This window comes from Pseudonaja textilis, chromosome 7 (genome assembly GCF_049901715.1).
Source record: "Pseudonaja textilis isolate UNSWEBS1 chromosome 7, rPseTex1.2, whole genome shotgun sequence".
Classification (NCBI taxonomy): domain Eukaryota; kingdom Metazoa; phylum Chordata; class Lepidosauria; order Squamata; family Elapidae; genus Pseudonaja; species Pseudonaja textilis.
This window is the reverse complement of record NC_141996.1, coordinates 54,233,616-54,256,649: the sequence shown is the minus strand read 5'-3', so window position 1 is coordinate 54,256,649 and position 23,034 is coordinate 54,233,616. Positions and strand designations below refer to the sequence as shown.

General features: G+C 36.3%; 1 protein-coding gene across 2 annotated transcripts in view; it reads left to right on the top strand.

Annotated features, from left to right (window-relative positions):
* The first annotated feature begins 3,759 nt into the window (after positions 1–3,759).
* The window catches only part of LOC113444759 (cystathionine beta-synthase-like), a 31,734-nt gene continuing 12,459 nt past the window's right edge, over positions 3,760–23,034 (top strand). Inside the window, exons 1-9 of one of the 2 annotated variants that reach the window (XM_026713634.2) lie at positions 3,760–3,938; positions 7,946–8,052; positions 10,907–11,041; positions 13,807–13,886; positions 15,082–15,213; positions 16,497–16,566; positions 17,321–17,412; positions 18,319–18,450; positions 21,974–22,058. In XM_026713634.2, the coding sequence (XP_026569419.1) occupies positions 3,760–3,938; positions 7,946–8,052; positions 10,907–11,041; positions 13,807–13,886; positions 15,082–15,213; positions 16,497–16,566; positions 17,321–17,412; positions 18,319–18,450; positions 21,974–22,058 (1,012 nt within the window). Of the gene's footprint in view, positions 3,939–7,051; positions 7,461–7,945; positions 8,053–10,906; positions 11,042–13,806; positions 13,887–15,081; positions 15,214–16,496; positions 16,567–17,320; positions 17,413–18,318; positions 18,451–21,973; positions 22,059–23,034 lie in introns of those variants that run through there. The other variant, XM_087937658.1, reaches the window with a different exon arrangement.

Sequence of the window (23,034 nt, the reverse complement as noted above, 5' to 3'; positions counted from 1 at the left end):
ACGCTGGTGTTATCTACTGTAAATAACAGAATAGTCTGGCCATCTGCTAAGTAGTTTTTACCCAATAAAGTTTTGTCGGTGGTCATAGAAAATCTCCAGACAAAAATGAAAAAAAAAATCCATTTCATATGTGTTTAGAAGGGCAAATGCTATCGTTAGAAAATTCTGGTTTCTTCCTGGACTCTGTGCCTTTAGCTGAAATAGAGTTATCTTGAAAATGTCAGGTATAGCAAATCTTTTAGCGAGTAGTATTCATGATGGTTAAATATATGGAGAATGAAAACACTGGAAAGTGTGGGGAAGGTATAAAAAAATTAAAATGCTATCTTGTTATGTTATTTTTGTTCCTGAATCAGTCTTAACTCCTGGAGACTGCCTGGACTAGTTAGTCCCTGATGTTTTCTTGGCAAGATTTCAGAAATGGTTTGTCCTTGATTCCTTCCTAGGGCTGAGAGAGAGTGACTGGCCCAAGGTTATCTAGATAGCTTTGTGCCTAAAGCAGAAATCACCGTTCCCCAGTTTCTAGCTCACTGCTTTTAAACACAACACCAAACTGGCCCTTATTTATTAAAACAGACTAATGCCATGTACTTTAAAATATTGTTTTATTTTTTTAAATTGAGCAAAAATAATAGTTCATGAAATTAGTTCATCAAAATCAGTAGCTGAGTAACCAACAGAACTCCGAAGTGTAATTAGAAGCACCTCAGAAAAAAGGGTTTCCTTTTTTAAAAAAGAGGAGGGGGAGGAGAGGACAGGGGAAAAGGAGAAGGGAGTAGAGCAGAGGGTCTCATTCTTGCGGCCCACAGGCCATTGTGGCCTGCAGGACGATATCCTGTGGCCCCCACCGTGATATGAAAGTATAATATCAGTGTATAATATAAATATAAAGTATAATATAAAGTATATTAAACGACCCAGCCTCACCCAGCCTCTACCTCCAGTGGCCCCCAGGTAAATTGTGTTTGGGACCCCTGGAGTAGAGGAAGGGAAAGGGGAAATAGAAAAGGAAGGGGAAGGGGAGGAGGAAAGGAAAGGAAAATCAAAAAAATGTGGTCAACCATATAAGTCATGAAAGCTGCTATTCAAAACCAATCCCACAGTGGAAGTAGTTATAGATATTACATTTCATAGCTGCTCTTACTCAGAAAGCACTGATATTGGGGGAGGGTGAGCCCTCTTCAGAGAATGGGTTTCTTAGGCTCCTTAAAAAAGAGGAAAGTATAGAATTCCTGTCCACACTTTCCCCAGTATAGATAGTTATCTGGCTAATTTTATATCTTCTTTGGCCCATAGTTTTTTAAGAGTCTTGTCTTTGACACTTTTGGCATTTATTTTAGTATAATAAAAGAAAAAATAAGTGTTTTCTGAAATGGTAAACATCAGTAATAATAGATTATTGGTGATTAGAAAAATATTCAATAAAACAATGTTTTCTTTTAAATAAATGGTTGCTATTTTCTTGCATAAAATGCAGCTGAAAACAGTTTTAAACTTCAAAATAGGTTTGTATCCTTAAAATAATACATTAACTGGGGAGGTGTTTTCACTTTGCTTAGTGAATGATTCTTTACAAGGTATCAGTGATAATACTATACAATTGTTTGCTTGCACCTTGATCCTGTTGAACTCATTGTTCAGGAAGTACTTTGAATTGTAACTGAAGATGGAGATCTTTCTTAAATAAACTCTGAACTCAGAATGAAATAAATAATGAAAAATGTGAGATAATTACTTTGAAGACAGCTTGGAATAATCTAATGTTTTACTATTGCTAAAATGTATCACTACAGTATGATTGTGAGAAATATTTCCTCAGCTTCAAGAAAAATTGCCATGGTGCCAGATCGGGGAAGCATACTAGAATTCTGGAAGGACAGGGAGAATTCATAATGAAAATTGTAGCTCTTGAGACTTCCGGAGGAAGAAATGGTGGATTGAAGGCAGCCCGGTGAAAACCAGAGCCAGATCGGGGAAGCATACTAGAATTCTGGAAGGACAGGGAGAATTCATAATGAAAATTGTAGCTCTTGAGACTTCCGGAGGAAGAAATGGTGGATTGAAGGCAGCCCGGTGAAAACCAGAGCCATGGCAAAGAATGAAGAGTCAGTGAAATGGACTGACTCTTTGAACTTCTTGAGACAAAGAGAGGATGGGAAATCACCCATGGGTGCTCCAGACAGTTGCTACTCCCAAGGAGGCTGCAAGACTGGTGGGTTTTCAGCACTGAGAGATGAGGGAATAGCCATCTTACTTAAATTGCAGTAGCGCCTTTAAAAGACATTAAGTTCACATAGTTCCTTTTCTAATCACACTTCGAAATTGCTTATTAGCTACTTTTCAATTATTAGAAACCTTTGGCTCTACAAATTTGAAAATATGACGTGAGTCTGCCTTCAATTCTTAATGAAAGAAACATATGACTACAAGCTTAGGAGCTGAATTTAAAAAAAATAAACAAAAAAGGTTGCTTAAGATGTTGGCTTTAGAAAGCTACAAATTCAGATAAATTTGAAATAAAATGTTAGAATTAATTATAAAAAATCCTTGCTATGAGAAATGCTTTTGTTTTGATTTTAAAAAAACCAAAAAACAAAGTTTTAAAAAATTAGACAATAGAGGGGATTAAAGATTTCAAGTAAAGGAGAAGAACATATAAATGTAATGAATGGTTACGGAATGGCACAAAATATTCTAATACTGCAAATATTGAAGAATACTTTCAAAACAGGAGTCAGAAATTAAACTGACACTGTTGACAGCAATATTTGCCTCTATGGCTAGATTTTGTATAAAATGTATTATGGAAGATATGTTACTTGACAAGACAGAGACTGAGTTGAAAGTGGACTTATTTTACAGGCTACAGGTTACAAAGTTGACATGAAAAATGTTACATTAGACTTATAAAAGAAATTGACTGATATTTTAATAATTAAAAGTTCTTACCAACAATAAACCAAGACAATTATAATCTTTCTTACAAAAGAAAGAATATTGAAGAATATTGTGAGAAGGGACAAAGAAATGAAATCTAGTTCTAGATCATGATTTTAATGGACTAAAGATTAAGATAGTTAGATTGTTAAACAAATATAAAATTGATTTATTTAATCAAATAAACCCTTGATGGTCTTTACATACATACATACATGCATGCATACATACATATATCATTTTTCTTCACTATGTTTTTACTTTTATCTCTTTTCTTTTTTTTTAATATTTATTTCCTAATTTTTCTCTTTGCACCTTTCATTCTTTCTTTCTTCTTTTGGATATTTTAGTTCGCATTATCTTGTACTATTCTAATTGTAATGTTTAATAAAGTTATTTTTAAAAAAGAAAATTGTGGCTCTCTAGTTATTGTCTCACACAACAGCAAAAAACATGGTTGATAGTAACACTGCAGAGATGATCATCAAATACCTAGAAAACTCTCAAATGATGTTGATTTCCACAAAGGAAGAGAGGAACTAATTCATAGCCTATAGAGATGATTGAGATGAATATTCTGTTTTTACCTGCACCGATATCATCATATAACTGACATGCCTTCTTTTAATCTTTGGCTGCCAAAAATAACAATAAAAAATCATCTAGAAAATGCTATCTGTTGCAAAAGATAGTAATACCTTCTATAATACATAAAACACATATATTTAAACATGGTAGATTCTTTCCACTAGGGATGCTTTGTTTTACTGGAGTTCAAATCTTTGTTGAAATGCTTGTTTTTCTATATTTCCTTTTTAGTTTATGATGGCATCTGTTTATACTTCCAATAAAACAATCAGAGTTTGTCCTTTCCTCAATGGAGATGTGGAAAACCCAGGAGCCAAAACCAGTAACACCTGGATTAGTCCCAATTTGCCTAGCAGATGCACTTGGAAACCAGGAAAATCCGTCTCAGAGTCACCTCATCACTATGTGCCTCAGTAAGTAGTAACTTAAAGCAATGCCTGCTTTAAAACTATATCTGAAACAGGAAACAAAGTTATTGTTGGCTCACAGGCAATATGATGTGCTAAGAATCTGCTTTTGAAAGAAGAGAGTTCAGTACGCTAAATTTCCCTGTCTTCTAACACTTTAGAAGATGTATTCTTACATACATTTATATAGTGTATTCCTTCATTTCAGTTTTTATTATAAAAGTAATAATAAAATAAAATCACCTTAGACGAGAATTCTGAAATGAGAGTTATAGAGAACTATGACATGTTCCAGCTTCAGTATAGCTTCAGCATATTCCAGGGAATGTATGCAACTTCCCATATTAAAAATGTTTGGATGAATAGTGCTTCCATTGTTGAAAGCCAAGCTGGTATTTTCAAATAGTACCATTCTCCAATTTTCTCCCATACTAGCAATAAAGCATTTCTTATATAGTGTCTTTGAAAGTAACCATGTATTTTATTTTTCCCATACCATAGAAAGGCATACCAACCCAATTGCAAATCATGTGCCTCCAGGGTCAATAATCTTATATTCCTCAATGTGATCCATTCTTTCATCCACCTTAACACTGCAGCCTGATAATATAATTTCCAATTTGTTCAGTCCAAAACCTCCACTCATTCTTTTATCCTATAGCATTTTAAAATTAATTCTTGCTTTTCCCCTTGCCTTATAAATTTTAATATTATTTTAGTTCAAATCCTCAAAATATTTTTTCCAGCTTTATCGGGACTGTTTGAAACAAATACAATAACCTTAGAAATATATTCATTTTAATTGTGGCTATCTGTCCTATTAACAATAATTGCAAACCTTTCCATTTTTCTAAGTCTATCTTAATTATAATTATCTTTAATTGTTACACATCTTGCTGTTAGTTGAATCTCTGAGTACTTTACTTTCTTGGTAATCCGAATATCTAATCTCTTAATTAACTTTTTTTTCTTATCTGTGATGTTCTTCACTAAAATCTTGGTTTTTTTCTGTTTATTTTCAGTTCTGCTACATCTCCATACTCTTCTATTTTTTCCATTAGTTTAGACCCTGTTTCTTGTGGGTCTTCTAAAATAAAAACTAGATTGCAAATGTCTGTAACTTGTACTCTTTCTTTTTAATTTCCATACCTTTTATCTGCCTATTTTGTTTAATATTTCTATTCAATACTTCCAAAGTCAATACAAATAGTAATGGCAACAAGAGACATCCTTGTCTTGTACCTTTCTTAATATTAACCTTTTCAGTCATATCTCCATTTACCATCACTTTTGTGGTTTGTTTATGTTATATTGCCTTAATCGTTTTAATAAATCGCTCCCCAAAATCCATCTCTTTTAGCTGTGCCAACATAAACTGCCAGTTCACATTGTCTTCTGTGTATCTAAAAAGATCAACGCCATTTGCTTCTCTGGATGTGCTTCATAATACTCCAGTGTATTCAAAATTATTCTTATCTTATCTTTAATTTATCTCTTAGATAGAAAACCATTTTGATCTGAGTGTGTAAACTGGTTTTAAAATCCCTTTAGTCTTTCTGCTATAATTGATGCAAATATTTTATAGTCTGCATTCAATAATTCTATAATTTTAATCTGTTGCAAGTCTGAGTCTTCATTTGGTATGAGAGCAATATATGCCTCCATCCAAGAGTACTTTCGCCTCCAACAATAAGGCATTAAATACTTCCAACATTACGTTACTTAAAGAATCTTGCATATCTTTATAAGTTCTGCTGATAGTCCATCCGGTCCTAGTAGTTTTGCCATTCTTTTGTCTTTTAATTGCTTCCATTAATTCCTTCATTGTTATTCTCTCTCCTAATGTTGCTTTAACTGTTTCTGGTACTGTCAGTAATTCCACTTTTTGAAAATATTGTTTTATTTTATCTTCTGAAATTGTCTCTTGATCATATAGTTTTTCATAGTATTTTTGGACTATTTTCATTTTATCTTCATTTTGATGGTGAAGTGTCCTTTCACCACTTGGTGAATCAATTCTTTTCTTTATCTTTTTTCAATTTATATGCCAGCCATCTTCCTGGCTTGTTTGCATTTTCAAAAAAGTTTTGCTTAATTCTTTTAATTTTTTGCTCTAGTTCTTCTTTATCCATCAAATTCAGCTTACGTTTTTTAAATTCCATTTTTAATGTTCTTTTTTTGTGGGTCTTTCTGTAGTTCAGTCTCTAGTCTCTTATATTCTTCTAACTTTTTTTGCACTTGTCTCTTTTTTTAATTTATCTTTCCCACATATGTTATCGTTAATCATCTAATATAGGGGTCGCCAACCTTTTCAACCTCAGGGACCACCAAACTCATATTTTTAAATCCCAAGAACCACTAATACGAATTTTTAAAAAAAGATAATATATTTAATGTAAAAATTTTATTTTTTATATTAAATATAAATTTAATATTTAAAAAATTATTTTTATTATACACACACACATACACACATAAATTCTTATTTAATTATAACAAAATCATAAATGCTTAATCATAACTGTGGGGTAGAGCGAAAGGAAAGGAGGGGCCTCTCTCTTTGTTTGAGGGGAAAAGAGGGAGGATTTAAGAAGCCACATAGTGCCTGGAGGCTGGGAAGATCTGAATAGGGAAGAACTGGCTCCCCCTCAAATGGCAGGAAAGCAGAGCCCCCCCCCCCAATCTGGTCTCCTGTCATCTCAAATCTCCCCCAAGTCAGAGGAAACCTCTCCCTCCTTTGCCTGGTATGGCTGCCTGGAGTTGGAGAAGGAAAGGAGGGCTGGGCTCCTAATAACCAGGCAACACCCGCTCCTTCGGCCTCCACATAAGAGGACTCCCTGAGGCTAATCTCCAGGTTTCTCCCTCCACTTCCAAGCAGAGAAGGGTCCCCCCTGTGTAGAGGCTGAAGTGGGGAAGTGTCCGGGCTCTCGCCTGCACAAACAGGCTGGTTATTAGGAGCCCATCTTCCTCAGTGCTCTTTTGGTCTAGGCATTTGGTGTCCCCACTTCCCCCATCAAAGGAAAGCCAGCTGGGCTTCTCCTTCCCTCCTACCCTCCCCCCTGCTCCCTTCCCCCCCACTCAATCCTACTTTGGGACAGAGGAGAGCGTGCTGGAAACATGTGTTGGCTTTTCCAACATGCCTTTCTCCGGCGCTTGCCCACAATTCTTCATGTTCCTCCAGGCCTGGCTTGCTGAGGGGGGAGAGCAGCCCTGACATCTCTGCTGCCCCCCCCAGGAAAAGAAAGCAAGCAGAAAAAGCTCTCGCTGGGATGAAAGAACAGAGATCGGAAGGCACAGGCAACAAAAAGCGGCACTTTTCAAAGGTGGCAGCTTCTGTCTTCTCTTGCCTGTGCCTTCCTCAATCTCAGCTCTTTCACCCCAGCAAGAACTATGCTTCTACTCGCTTTTCCTGTGCTTTTCCCAGGCAGTGATGGCTGGGGCCGTGGGAGGGGGGGGCAGCAGAGCAGAGTGCCGAGAAGGACGAGGAAACTGATGCTGACGCCCCATTCCAGACCTCTGAACTGGATGGTGAGCACAGACTTGCCCACTCCACCCCCTCCCACCACCAGCAGCCAGTACTTTTCCTGCCCTGGGCCATCCCTACAGCCTGTGGCCATCAAGGAAGAGCCCAGGCCAGGAGAGGCAAACTGGAAGGTGCGGGAGTGCCACACAAATGCAAGCAGCACAGCGCTCCTGCGCCTTCCGGCCATCTCCATTGCCGCTTCAGTCTGCCTGTGCCACCAGCCCCCTCTTGCTGCAACAGCACCATTACCTCGTCCTGGCCGGCAAAGGCTACACTGATTTTTGCAGGTTTGCGCTCGGCCGAAGGGTGGGAGCCAGTGGGTGGGTGGGCTTTGGGGGGTGCTTTGGGGGAACATTTCTCTACAGCCCACCAAAATTTTCTCACAGCCCACCAGTGGGCCACAGCCCACCAATTGGCGACCACTGCTTTGGTACTCATTGGAGTCAATAATGCATTTCAGGGTTAATTTGTTTTTTTTTTCCTTGTACAGGCAAAAAGAACCAAAGATTTTGTCAAACGTCTTAGAGAAAATTGGACACACTCCTCTGATCCGTGTCAATAAGATTTCAAAAGCTTATGGTCTCAAGTGTGAACTTTGTGAGTATTTCTTTGCCAAAGTTGTCTGAAATGTTCTTGAAATTAGGATAGGAATGAAAAGAAAAAGTTTTCATTCCAGTATATAGATTGAGCCGTATGATGGATTTTATAGCTGATACCCACTAAAGTGGCATAATGGGAGTCAAGTCCAAATAATGTTGGGACAGAATATGGGCAAAACTGGGACAAAAATGAAATGTGAGTCAATTTAACTTAATTGTTTAAATAAAATATATTGATGTTGTTACTAATGTTTTCTATTATCTGCCACATTAATAACAATTATTGAGTGAAGATTTTTAGAGGGATCTCACATTGGGCACTGTGATCTAACTGACAATAAGAAATATTGAGTGTAGAAGTGAAAAGAGATGATGAATGATGGACAGTTATTAGAAGACAGAACTCTTAAATCCTGGTGTATATTAGAACTCTAATGTGTGGAATATATAATAAGAATATATACATGACATGTAGAACTTTAATACTTCTGCAAATTCTTCATTGGTTGTTGGCTAGTAATTCTATTGCCTAATTTTGTCCTTTCTAAGAAGCATTCATTTTCTCTGGTAACTCATTAATTAGAAATATCTCTTTCATATAATTTACATAGTAAATCTATGTAATTTGGAACCAAACTGCATTATGCAGGTCAGCCCCAATTCAATTGCCTGATAAATTGATTTTTTTCCTCAGAGGGGTCTAAAAGGGACAAGATGTTTAATACTTTCCTCCTATTATTTCTTTCCTACTTCAATGCTATTGTCTTATGGAGAAAACAAAATAATGTTTTTCACAGACAGAAATCAACATCCCAGTTTATCAGACACCCACACATACACAGTAAAGCTGCAATAAAGTCTGCAAATAGTCTGACAATGCAAAATGGAATTCTTTATTTTCATTGGACATTTGTTTTTAATCCTGAAGTTGATCAGAAACAGCTTCTCTTTAAACCCTCATTAAGGAATAACAACAACAATAACAAAGTTTGCCCTCTTGTTTTTGGCCAAACGACTCAGATAATAAGGTGCAGAGATAATCTAAAACTTGGCATTAGATAAAACAATTTAACAGACAAAATAAATAGATAAATATAACATTTGAAATTAAAACATAATGATGTGTTAGTCACAAACTTGCTTTTTATAGCTGTAGTTAAAAATTTGGCTGGTGCCACTGTAATTTTGGAATTTTGTCTGCAAGCAGAATTTTAACATGTTGAGAAACATCTGTTCCTGGTCTGATTGCACTCTCTAGCCAAGCCCTGTCTAATAATAGATAGGATAATCATATGGTCCTTGGCTCAGATAATTGAATACACTTCTGTCTTTCAAGCACAGGATCGCCCAGAGGAGAAATATATGAAGAGTAGCCAATGCAGATGGCTAATTCTTTTTTTTTTTTGTAAAGTTTTATTAATTTACAAAAAACAATACACAAACAAAACATAAGACATAAGAACATAAAACATCTTTTTCAACAACTACTTAAGAAAAACAAATAAAACATCTCATTTGAATACAATATAATTCTAAATTATCACATTTCAACACATAACTTAATAAGCATCTTATATATTCAACTTCATATCTTATTACTGTTTTCCACCTTCTTACTATTTCTTCCTTTATTTCTATTCAGTTTTATTCATTCATATATTTCATCTTACTATATTTCATATTGTTACTATTTCATATGTTCTTATCCGATATTACTCCTCAAAAAACAAATATAAACTAACAAACACATAACATAGAAAAAAGTATAAAACTAATTCTTTTTCCCTAAAAAAACCATGGGTCTTTTAAAGATTAAAGCAAGATCTTAAGGAGGAGTCAAACAAGCAAGAACAGTGTGTTGAGATGGAAGAGGGGAAAAGCTATTCACTTATAATCCCAAATCAAGCATTGCCTAAATATTCTTCTTTATTTTCTGAGTGCTGTTTAAGGCTCATTTGTTATCTCTGATACTTTTTTTTATCTGTGTGAGCCTGGTTATCATGTGTTTGGTAGTTTGCCACAGAGTCTCCTCAATTATTAGCACATTTATCTATCTTGGGATCTGTTAATCACATTATGATCTGTGGAGTTTTGGGAGTTCTCTGAGTTTGGTTGTTTGCTAGCAGACATTTCGTTACATGATTAGATAGTATTATCAGTGCTGGTGAGCATGGCGTTTGCTCCCTTTTATATATAGTAGCTTGCCCTGGGGGTGTAGTCCTCCCCCCCTTGGTAGCTTGCAGATTAGGATATTGTGAGGGTCGAGGTTCATCCTCCAAGCTTGTATTGTTTTCTGCTTGATTGTTTGTCTGATGTTAATCCATGCTTATCTGGGTTTTTGGCTGCTGGAAAGGGTGTTTTCTGATATCTTTTTTCCTTTCTTGGTTTTTAAAAAATTCTCTCTTTTGAATGGTGTATAATTGTGATTTAGCTCTATGTGAGTATTGATGGCTGATTTGTCTGAATGCCAAGATTCCAGGTTTTTCCTAGCATTTTGGGATTTAACTTGGTCTAGGATGTTCATAGTTCCCCAGTTCAAAGTATGTTGAGTCTGTGCATGTATTGTGAGATTTTTACCAGAGGATAAAGAAACCTATTTCCTAGTAAACACCAATCTAATATAAAAACTGCACAACCTGATGGACCCACCCACTTAAGCCAAGACCAATGTGCTGAATATCTAATATACAAAATACTGAAATATAATATCAGTAGTATGAATGGTTAAAAGTGATTATGTTTCTATCTTTAAAATCATTTCCTCAATATTAGAATTGTTTGGGGGGAATTTTGGCAAGAATAACAGAGATTTTAACTCCAAATTAAAATGTATTCTTGTTCTGAAATTCCAGTGGCTAAGTGTGAATACTTCAATGCTGGAGGGAGTGTAAAAGATCGAATCACTTTAAGGATGATAGAGGATGCAGAAAAAGCTGGTATCATAAAACCAGGAGATACACTCATTGAACCTACATCAGGAAATACAGGTATAAAACATGAATAAGGTAGAATAGTTTTTGTAAAACTAACCTCAGTGTCAAAAAAAGATTCGTATCCATTCCACAGTTTGGCATTTTTCATATATTTAGGATTCATAATATTGCTTGGAAGTTTTGGGACTTACACTGCTAACATATCTAAAGTGCCCAAGGCTGAGGAGCTGATTTAGATAAAATGCAACAGCTTACATCTAAGCAAAACACCACTCGTGCATCATCACAAAATCTCCAGAACCGTAAAGCCTACAAACTTGAAATTTGGCACGCATGTTCCTCTTGCTTCTAGGTGCTCACTAAGAAAGGATTTTTCAAAATGACTATCAGAGCATTGGTATTTCCTATTTTATTATTACATGCTCTGATCAGTGGTGGGATTCAAAAAAATTTTACTACAGGTTCTGTGGGCGTGGCTTGGTGGGCGTGGCAGGGGAAGGATACTGTAAAATCTCCAGTCAGAGGTGGCATTTGCCTGTTCTACGAACTATTCAAAATTTCCACTACCGGTTCTCCAGAACTGGTCAGAACCTGCTGAATACCACCTCTGGCTCTGATGCTAAGGAGTTCTACTCCCCCTCCCCACCTGAAAAGAAATCTGTTCCAAATGCAAAACAAAAGCAGAGGAGAGGAGTTTCAGTTTCAATTTCACAGAAGCATGCAGTTTTAGTACAGAACGATTGAGCTAAGCCACGTCCAGGCTCCTTGCTGTCTCCTTCTTGTTCACACAGCAAATACTGTTTCAGTTTCCAAACAGCCCTCAACTCTCTCACACACTGACAGGACGCTAGCCAGACGAATACCGATGGATGCTGGTAGGCAGAATTCCTCCCCCCACTTATTTTTCTCCTCCAAAACTAAGCCCAACCACATAGTTTTGTAGCAAAGCATGGGTATCGAGCTAATATGTACATATATACTTATTGCACAGTTCCCTTTTAGGGAAAGTTAACATGATGGAAAGTGCAGAAAAAAGTAATACTGTTCACTATATATTTCCACATAGACCAGTGTCTAAACTTCTGGACCTTTGACTTTCTTATTCAATCTGCCTTTGGATTATGGATTTCCTATTTGGCCTGGTACACCACAGGGTTGTGTGTTGAGTCCCTTACTCTATACTCTTTATGTGCATGACTGCATTCCCACTCACACTAGTAATACTATTACTAAACTTGCAGATGGTACAACAGTGGTGGGACTCATCTCCAGGGGACTCTGCTTACCAAGATGAGGTGGACCGGTTGCTTTTGTGGTGTGGAGACAATAACTTGGTCTTCAACACCAATACGACCAAGGAGCTTATAGTGGACTATAGAAGGAACAGATCAGACATCTGGCCCTTGCTTCTCAATGGAGACCGAGTGGAACAAGTGGCCAGTTTTAAGTTTCTAGGTGTTACCATAAAAGAGGACCCAGCCAGTGGTGGGATTCATCACTTTTTACAACCGGTTCTGTGGGCATGGCTTGGTGGGCATGACTTGGTGGGCATGGCAGGGGAAGGATACTATAAAATCTCCATTCCCACCCCAGTCCAGGGGAAGGATACTGCAAAATCCCATTTCCTCCCCACCCCACGAACCTGCTTTCTAGCTCTGTTCTCCTGTGCAGGGCAACAAAAGAAGAACCAGCTGATTAGCTGGGACTTGGGAGACAGAGAATAGCTGGGAGCGGGGCCAGTCAGAGGTGGTATTTGCCGGTTCTCCAAACTACTCAAAATTTCCGCTATCGGTTCTCCAGAAGTGGTCAGAACCTGCTGAATACCACCTCTGGACCTGACCTGGAGTGCCCACATTGCAGCCCTGGTCAAAAGGGCCCAGCAGAAATTATACTACCTGAGACTTCTCAGAAAACAACAACTGAATGAAAAACTGCTGGTGACCTTTTACCACTGCACCATAGAGAGTATCTTAACTTACTATACCTAAGTAGGGTTTGCCAATTGCATAATAGCAGATAAGACAGCATTCCAGAGGGTTAATGTCATTGCCTAGAAGATCATTGGTTGCCCTCTCTCCTCTTTGGAAGACCTTTATGGCTCCTGCTGCCTTAAGAAAGTTCAAAACATCCTCAAAGATCCATCTTATCCTGGGCACTTTTTTTTGGAACTATTACCATCATGGCAGACGTGCAGGATAATAAATACAAGGACAAAACAGGCTGAAAACAGCTTCTATCCCAGGGCAGTAACTCTATTGAATTCTACTGTATAGTACAATATTAAAGCAATATCAGGGGTTTTCAAGTCAATGTATAGAATGTGAAGGATGTGTGTTTGTGTTTATTTTCATAGTCATAATGTACACTGAAGATGGTATTTGATTTTGTTGTACAAGGTACAATGACAATAAAGTAAACTAAACTATAAATTTCCATAATTTTCTATCACTGAAACCATCCAAACACCAATTCATACACTTCCTTTTTTTCCTTTGAACTTTTTGAGAATCTCATTAGCTTCAGTCAGCCATGACTTTCCCTGTCTTTCTTTTATTCTTGACTTGATCACTCTTCCTTCATATATTTTATTTTGTAATTTGATCCTTATTCGTTCTTTCTATAAAGTGCTGCTTCAATGCACTTTTCTTGTACTGGTTACTTTCTCTTGTATTTGATCCACATTTTTCATTACCCATTCCTTCTTAATCTTCAGTATTTCTTCTTGCTTTGCTACACATTTTTAAATAATCACATGGAGTTTTAACTAACTTGTAGCTATAATTTCTACTTGCCTTATTTCTTATTCTTTTCACCACCAGGAATTGGACTGGCTCTAGTAGCTGCAATAAAGGGTTATCGCTGTGTCATTGTCATGCCAGAGAAAATGAGCATGGAAAAGGTGAGAAAACTTGATGGCTCAGCAAAAACATAAACATAGTTTAGTCATTTTTCTTTTCTTCGCTTTCCTCCCATTAGCACAAAGCCTGTCTCCTGGGCAACTGAGTTCGTGAAGTGGGGATAATCTGTTAACCTCACAGAACACAGAATTTTCATCATTCTTCTTGTGGGAAGCTACAACAATTATATAAGAGCAATTTATTTTCTTTATTTCCATGGGGAGTGAGGACAGGTGAAGGGGGTTGAGGGCTCTAGGTTGTATTGTAGCTCAAAGAAGTTAGATCGTACCTGGTTGATGAACTTTGCCCTGGAAATGAGCATTGATTGGCTTATGGTGTTGCCTGAATGTTTTCAGAATTCCAAAGACAGCAAATGTAAAGGTCACAGGTTGACTTCAGATTGCTTTATCAGAGATTGGGGAATGGAAATAATGTGGTTTGGAAATACCTATAGTTGGGGATCATTTGTAGAGCTGATAAGAATCCATAAATGAATGACTAGAGGTAAGTAATAGTTTGATAGGAATTATGAGACTTGTCTTAAAACATTTAAAAGGTATCTGATTAGAAACAGTGACAAAAAACTATAAGGTCTTAATTTTATGAATGTGCTTAGTTTTGTCCCAACTTTTGTGAAAGAAGAATTGTCAACTTAGTTATGCACATGCCTGGCATATATATCAGTCAACCTTTTGTTCTCCTCAGAGCTCACAATTTTACACTATCAGCAATGTAATGTGCATATTAGTGGGTTTTTAAAAAAAAAAAAATCAACCATGGAAGCAAAACTACAGTATGTACATATCTCTTTTTGTGGACAGATCTACAACTGTTTTGCTGTACACTCTTCTCTGGGAAATACCCCACCAAGTCTAGTGAGTCTTAATTCAGATTAAATAAACAATAAGCCAGCAAAAATGTTAATTTTCTGGTTTTTAATGGCCACAGCTAAACCAGTCATATTATTAAGTGATACTATGTGTTCTACTTGTTTTTCATTTGCTTTTTAATTTTTTTTCCTGAGCCATCTGGAGTCAGTTGGATTTGGATAGTATCAAATTTGAATAAATAAATATTTTGTAAGAGGGACTATTTTATTTATTTATATAAAGCATTTATATATTTATCTCAATTTATATTAACTAATAGAGTACAGATAATTAATTTAATTTTCTGGTTTCTACATCATCCTTCCAGGTAGATATTCTGAGAGCACTTGGGGCTGAAATAATAAGAACTCCCTGCGCCAAGTTTGATGATCCAGAATCCAATGTTCGTGTTGCTTGGAAACTGAAAAATGAATATCCAAATTCACATATTTTAGATCAGGTATGGATTCCTACTTTAGAATTGATCAATATATTCTGAATTATTTTCCATCCAGTTGCTTTACTCAACCTGGGATGCAAAACTATCTGTATAGTATTAATTTGAAAAAAGCTAACCTTCTCCAGAGGTCTTATGAAAGGAAGGGAAAAGGGACATAAGAGATTCTGAGCATAAAATTAGGGCAGAAGTTCTGCAAACTTTCTAACCTTCAGCACCAAACAGATCTGCAGGGCCCCCAACCCTAAGTACACAAACATTGATTTCTAATTACCTTTTTCGTCTGGAGGGAAGGAGGTATGGAGGAAAGCAATAGTTCTCCAGTCTCCTCTCCAGCATCTGAGTGGTTTAAAACAGGTGTTTCCAATATCAGCATGGCTAGCTGAGGAATTCTGGGCATTGAAGTTCACAAATCTTAAAGTTGCCAAGGTTGGAGAGCTTTGCTTTAAAGAAATGTCTACTGCATGGCCAACTTACTTATCCTGTGCCATGTGCTGCCAACACAGAAAAGTGTATCTATTAAGGAGGAAGAGAAGGATCTTTCATGCTGTGCGAGCAAACCATTTAGATATTCTCCATCAGATTACTAGGAAGCAAGGGGTGGTGTGTCATCATATTTACCCCAAAGTTCATAAAATTTACTAAATGTATATACAGATTAAACACAGATTCCTATATTATACCTGCTTATCATAAAGTAGAGAGAGTTTTAAGAAGTAAAAGAACAAGAAGATGAAACTGAAACTTTTTAATAGTAATGAGTTTGGAAAGAAAGCTGCAACTGATTATGCACTGGTAGTGACCATTTCAGAAAAAAAAAACCAGGTGGCATGCTGGTTTCTTGGCTTGAGTTGATAGGGTGGGCAATGTTGTTTTTGGGTCTGCATCCAGAGAACTATTTTAGGTATTTTATTACACCTACATAGCAGGTAATAAATATTAAAATACACCATCATTACTCTAGCTAATGCCTGCTGAGTCTCAGCTGAACGATTTTCCACATTATTTTCAAAGGCAACATTGCATGTAACACATTGTATTTCTCACTGTATTTCACTTGGGTAAACTGTTCAATATATTCTCAGTCACAAGTAAACAATACTTCATAGATAAATCTTTATTTATTTATAAAGAAAGAATGCTTGCGTAATAACAATGCTTCTCTGTTATGATACTTTTAGAGGTATATGATGTAATGCACATGTACCATCTACAAACCTACAATTGATTCCACCCATTTGAGCATTAGATGTTTTTCTTTTGTATCTGTTTCTTTCCCATAATAGTATCGAAATCCAAGTAACCCATTGGCACACTATGATACCACAGCTGAAGAACTCTTGGAGCAGTGTGATGGTATGATTAATAATCCTTTGATAATGTGCACATTTCCTTTAAATAACATGAAAACATATTCTACTAAATTTATTAGAAAACTTGATTGTGAGTTGCCATTTCTCACTTCTGATTTCCCCCCAAAAAACTATGAGTACCAAACACATTTTCCCATAAGGAATATGTAGTGACTTACAAGGCAGACAACATCAACAAGTTCTAGGTTGTGCATTGAGTATCAAATACATGATGAATACTGGGACAAATGTTTTGTGTCAAAATGAGTTGAGTACCATATTCAATGAGTTTCAAAGCAGTTGAATACCAAAGTACCACAGCATAATTATCTTTGGCAATAACATGAAAGTGATGTTATTGTATTCTTGTATTCTTCTGTGATATTACTATAGCTTGTTGTTCTTGTTCGCTTCCCAGTCTGGCTTTTAGTCCAGGATTCTGGTGACCCTTTATCTTAGTATTAACCAAATTTATGTATTTATTTTCAAATTTATATAGTTGTCCATCTCACAAAATAAACTACTCTGGGTGGCAGAAATATTGTCATACTTTTCAAGATCAGCAAAAGACAGCCAAGTGCTGCTACCTGCTGGATATAAAAAATAGATACAGATTATTAAAAATAGATGTAAGTGAAAATTGGAGTAAATCACATACAGCTAATAATGGTTTAATGATTGAATTTATATATTAGTGTGAACTCTTACAATATAGTTACATACTTTTTATTTGATTGTTTTATTTTTCTTAAATTCAGGAAAAATTGATATGTTTGTGGCTGGAGCTGGCACAGGTGGAACTATCACAGGTGTTGCTAGAAAGTTGAAGGAGAAATGTCCTGCATGCAAAGTACGTGGATCTGGCTTAGCTATTTTGACCTGGATCAGCTATTTGGTTCCTTAAGAGTTAGTCTCCAACCTGGCCTTGGGAGCTGCTGCTATTTTTGAAGTTCTGGTGGTGCATTTTCTGGGATATTTCTGGGAATGATAATAATGGTTAGCTTCCTAATGGCTGTCATGTGCCAAGTGGGCCATCACTAACATAGGGAGGCTATGTCAAGGTGCAACCTTCTGACAAGCAAGTCAGTGGGGAAGCCAGAGACACTTAACAACCGTGTTACAAACATAACTGCATTGATTTATTTTACGGCAAGATGTCAGGGCTTCAACAAATCCCCCTCATTCAAAGCAAAAGTCTCTAGCCGCATCTCAGAAAAAGTAAATTGGTTTATTAAAAATTGCCATGTTGGTGCGTGGCTGGGTGCAGCCAGTACTAAATGACATCATACATTTCCCCCTTGACCCTGGTCTTTCCCCCACCCCCTGGATGTGACTTCTCCAATAGGACACATCCGTCTCCAAGAGTCATCCATCATGTTCTCCAATAGCCTTCTTATGCTCCAACAACTTTGGGCTGCTGAGTTGATATCTTGGCATTTCAAGAATGCCTTGTTTTCCCCCACTCCCTTTTTCTGGCAGCTAAAAAGACCAAAGGAGTATCTTTTTAGTTGACACAAGAAAGGTTATAAAATGGGGCAAATTCACTGAACAACTATCTTGCTTAGCAGCAAAAAGATTTCAGCTCAGTTGTGATCATAAATTGGGGACTATAGGCTTCATAAGACGCCAGTGATTTGCCTCCAATGAAAGTTATCCCTGTAAAAACTCCCTTAACTTCTTACCATTTGTACATTATAATAAAAAAACAACTGACTGAAGAAATGAATGGCATTGAACAGTTTATCTTCCTTCATAGATTGTTGGAGTGGATCCCGAAGGCTCCATTGTTGCTTTGCCCAGCTCATTAAATACAATCTCAGCCAAGGATACAACAATGGAAGTGGAAGGGATTGGTCATGATTTTATTCCAACTGTCCTGGATAGATCCGTAAGTCCCAATGTGACAAATGTCATCAGACATAAGAATGAAATGTGTGATGCTAAGAATAAGCAGTTTCAAGATCCACATAGGATTCATTTAAAATCATTTAATGATGTTGATATATTTATACATCTATATATCAGGCTTCTGTATTGTGTTCGTCTGTGAGTCAGACTTTCACAGCCATTTTGCTGTGTATATATATATATATATATATGTATATGTATGTTTTCTTAAGTTTTCGCGGGTACTTACATGTATGGCATTCAGCTTAGTTCGGGTATTTTCTCACGTCATTGTAGTTGTGCTTTTTTTAAAAAAAAACAAATTTTATTAATTTTCAAAGAAAGTACACAAACAAAACATAAGACATAAGAACATAAAACATCTTTTCTAACAACTACTTAACAAAACAAATAAGACATCTCATTTAAGTACAATATAGTTCTAAATTATCATGTTTCCACACACAATTTAATATGCATCTTATATATTCAACTTCATATCTTATTACTGTCTTACTGTTTCTTCCTTTATTTCTGTTCAATTTTATTCATTAGACTTATACTTTCATATATTTCATATTACTATATTTCATATTATTACTATTTCATATGTTCTTATTCAACATCATTACTCCTCAATAGACAAACATAGACTAACAAAACACATAACATAAAAACATAAAACTTCTTTTTAGAAAGCGGCTTAACCCCGGGTTATAACTTTTTGTACAGACTTAAATCAAATTCATGCTCAGCTTATATACTATTTCATATGTTATTTAAAATTCTACATTTTGCATATATCTTCTCCCCTCTTTTCACTCTCTTAATTCTATTTTATTTATTTAATCTCAATTTAAATCATTACACTTGTACCTTTTGTCCGTTCTTTTTCAATTATCCATTTATCTTTCTCTTAAACACAAACTTTTTCCTGTAATGACTGGTTGAAGTATGACACCTTTCTATTTCCCCCCCCAAATTTAACACTTAAAATTAGACATAGTTTCTATTCTGATTCTGCTTAGTACATTCTACATAACATTTTAAAATATAAAACATAATAATCTTATAGCATATTAAAAATAGTGTTCCATAACAAATTAGTTAATTAAACATTAATTACACAATCCCTACAGTATTCTATTAACACATATTTCAAATACAAATACTAAAATACAGTCTTGTGTACTTTTGCAGAATCTCTATTTAAATTATATTTTACCCTTTATCTCTGAAAAAAAAATTGTTTATTAACATCTTGTTTTAAGTCTTTATAACTTCCCTTCGCTTTGTCCCTTCCTTCCTTATCAAATCTAACCTTTTTACCCCCCTCCAATCTCCAACTTTTTAATCTCCCCTCTCTGTTGTATTCCTCTTTTCTGTTGCTTTCTATCATTATATCGATTTTTCACCTTACTTTTCCCTTTCTTGATTGTTTTTTTAGAACTTAAATTCTTGATTTCCTTCTCCTTTTTACCCTTTTTTAAAATCATATGTCCATTAAAGATGGCTTCTTCTTCATCATCCCAGCCTTTTTCTTGTTGCATTTCCTGGTAAGCAGAAATCGCCATTTCTAAAAAGCAAAAGATAGATCCAAAAGAGCCCTCTTCCTCTTCTCTTAGTCTTTCAAATTGCATTTTTAGTTCTTCAACAGATACCATTGTGAAAAAAAATTTTTTTTTAAACAATCCAAATGTTTTCTTAGTCTTTCAAAAGATAGTTAAGGTCCCAAAGTCATCAAGCAATCAAAATCAGCGCAATCAGCACAGTCTGTTTCATTTTCTTCTACTGTCTCTTCCTGGGGCAGAATTCAATTACACAATTCCAAGGCATTTTTTGGAAGTTTTATTGCGATTTAATCTCTAATCTTATAAAACTCCAAGCAGTCTCCTTCAACAAACGTTAGTATAAATCATTTACCTCTCTTCCTTCCCACTTAAAGCAAAAAGATTTAAATTTTAAAATATCAGTGTTTAGAAATGTAATGTCCCCTTGGCTTCAATTTTGAAAGTTAGTATCTTCTACTGCCAAAGGGGTATATCCTATTTCCATCTGCTGTCTCCGTGGGAAGGAAAGTGAGGAGAGAAAAAACTTTCCCTTTACTTTCCACCGCAGCTTAACGATCCTCTGGGAAACAATATATCACTTAAAAAGCCAAAGTTCCAGGGTATTCAGATGTTAATTGTTATCCTGGTTCAGCCAAAAGCTTTCTCTGTCTTCACTTCCTCCAGCACATAACTTGTCCGGTTGAGAGGTTCTTTGTGATGGCCATTACTGACCGTCGCTCCACCACCTTTGGAAAAGGGAGTTAAGCCGGCTGGGAAGGGGGTGTGTGATATCCCCCGACCCCTGCCCGGATCCCCCCTCTCTTCAGCTATCCCTACAGGATAACTATAGCCTCCTAATCCAATTGGATCGAAGGCACTCCAGCAGCGAGCACAGCAGGAATCGCGCACAAACGCGAATTCCTGCTGCCTCCGAAGCCTGTCAAACCGGAAGGGGCCGTAGTTGTGCTTTTAAAGTTGTAGCAACGTTTCGGCAGAATCTCATCTGCCATCATCATCTGCCTACAGAAGCCTGATGATGGCAGATGAGATTCTGCCGAAACGTTGCTACAACTTTAAAAGCACAACTACAATGACGTGGGAAAATACCCGAACTAAGCTGAATGCCATACATGTATATGTATATGTATATGTATATGTATATGTATATATTCCTTCCCTTATTTAGCTCTGTTCTGTTCCAATGATCAAGTCATTAAACGAAATGGTTGCTAAGCAAACAGGTGACTGACATTCTGTGAAGATCACTTTTTCCTTCCATCTCATTTGGATAAAGTTCTCTCATATAGCTACACCAGTATTACTTTCACTCCAGCATATGTTGTTGTCAGGCACACATTGATTGGGAATTTTTTTTTTTTAAAGAGTTATTATTGGAATATTTGCAAATGGATACTAATTGAGGTAGTCACTAAATGGGGGCGGGTGTACATTCATTCATTGTTGTGGAAACTGCTAATTCAACCAAAATATATATGTATTTGAAGATGATGATGATGAAGATGGTGATGATGACGGTGATGATACAAAATACATTATATGCCTTGACTTATTTAGACCAAAATTGAAACATGTATATATTAAGAAAATTGTTCAGATGGACAATTTAAAAAATTATAAATATGTGGAACTGAAATAAAATAAACATAAGGTTGACCTCCTTTTTGTATATGTCCCATATGCCTTTGGGATGCATTCATCTTGTCATTCCAAGAGTTTCCCAGCACCAACTATATAGGGAGAGTCAAGGAATTATGGTCCATATCCTAAACCAGGCAAAAACCTCATGTCAGCTGTAACCCCCCAAAAAGAAAATTCACCTTCTGAAACATCCTGTCACTTGTCTTTTACTATGCAACCCTCTATGATGCATTTGTTGCTAAAGTGGGTGAAAAAGATTTGCCCGTCATTATTGAAAATTACTGAAATCCATTTTTTTCTTTGTATTCTTGGTAGGTAATAGATCAATGGTGCAAAAGCAATGATAAAGAATCCTTCCTTATGGCTCGTAGATTAATTAATGAGGAGGGCTTGCTTTGCGGTAAGTATTGCACAGTGATAAACATCAGAAAAATTACTTAGCTCCTAACCATAAAAGTAAACCAAAATTTTAAAATACAAGGATTGCATAGTTTTTATATTGATGGAATAATTGTGTAGGTATTATTTATTTGCAGTGGCAGGGGAGAGTGGGATACAATGCACACCAGATAATCTTGGAGATGTCCAGGCCCAGAACCATATAGGATTTTATAGTTACAACCAAAACTTTGGACTTCCTCTTCCAGGCAATGCAGCTCCCATAATAGCGATGGTGTGTGTGAGCAAAATGAATGTGTCCAGCACTTTTGCAACTGCTGCATGTTGTACCAGTGGAAATTTTTGAATGATTACTGGCATGTTGAATGATATGGAAAAATTCCTCCATGAGGTGATAAAGGCATGAGTGACGTGACAAAGCCTCTTCTTTAAAAATGGATGCCACTGGCATACAAGATGTAGTTGTGCAAAATTCCTCTTAAAACCCTGAACTCTTATTTCATATTATAGAGTAGGCTTATATATTAAATGTTTTGCATCTCAGGAGGTCTGTCCTCTCTATCTGTGTACCATAAAGAAAAATCATTTAGACATTATATTAAAAAGGAGTGAATTCTGACAAGGCTAACTCCTTAACTTAACTGAGCTGTGATGGTACAGTGGTTAGAATATAGCATTGCAGGCTAACTCTGTTCACTGCCAGCAGTTCAATCCTGAACAGCTCAAAGTTGTCTCAGTCTTCCATCATTCTGAAGTTAGTAAAATGAGGACCCAGATTGTTGGGGACAATAAGCTGACTCTGTAAGCTGCTTAGAGAGGGCTGGAAAGCACTACGAAGCTGTATATAAGTCTAAGTGCTATTGCTATTAACTTATAGTAAAGCCCATTGTTTTTACAAACTTTTGATCAAAGTAGCTACTAGATATGAAAACTGTTTATTATTTTCTTATTCAGGGAAGTTTTTTAATGGAATCACA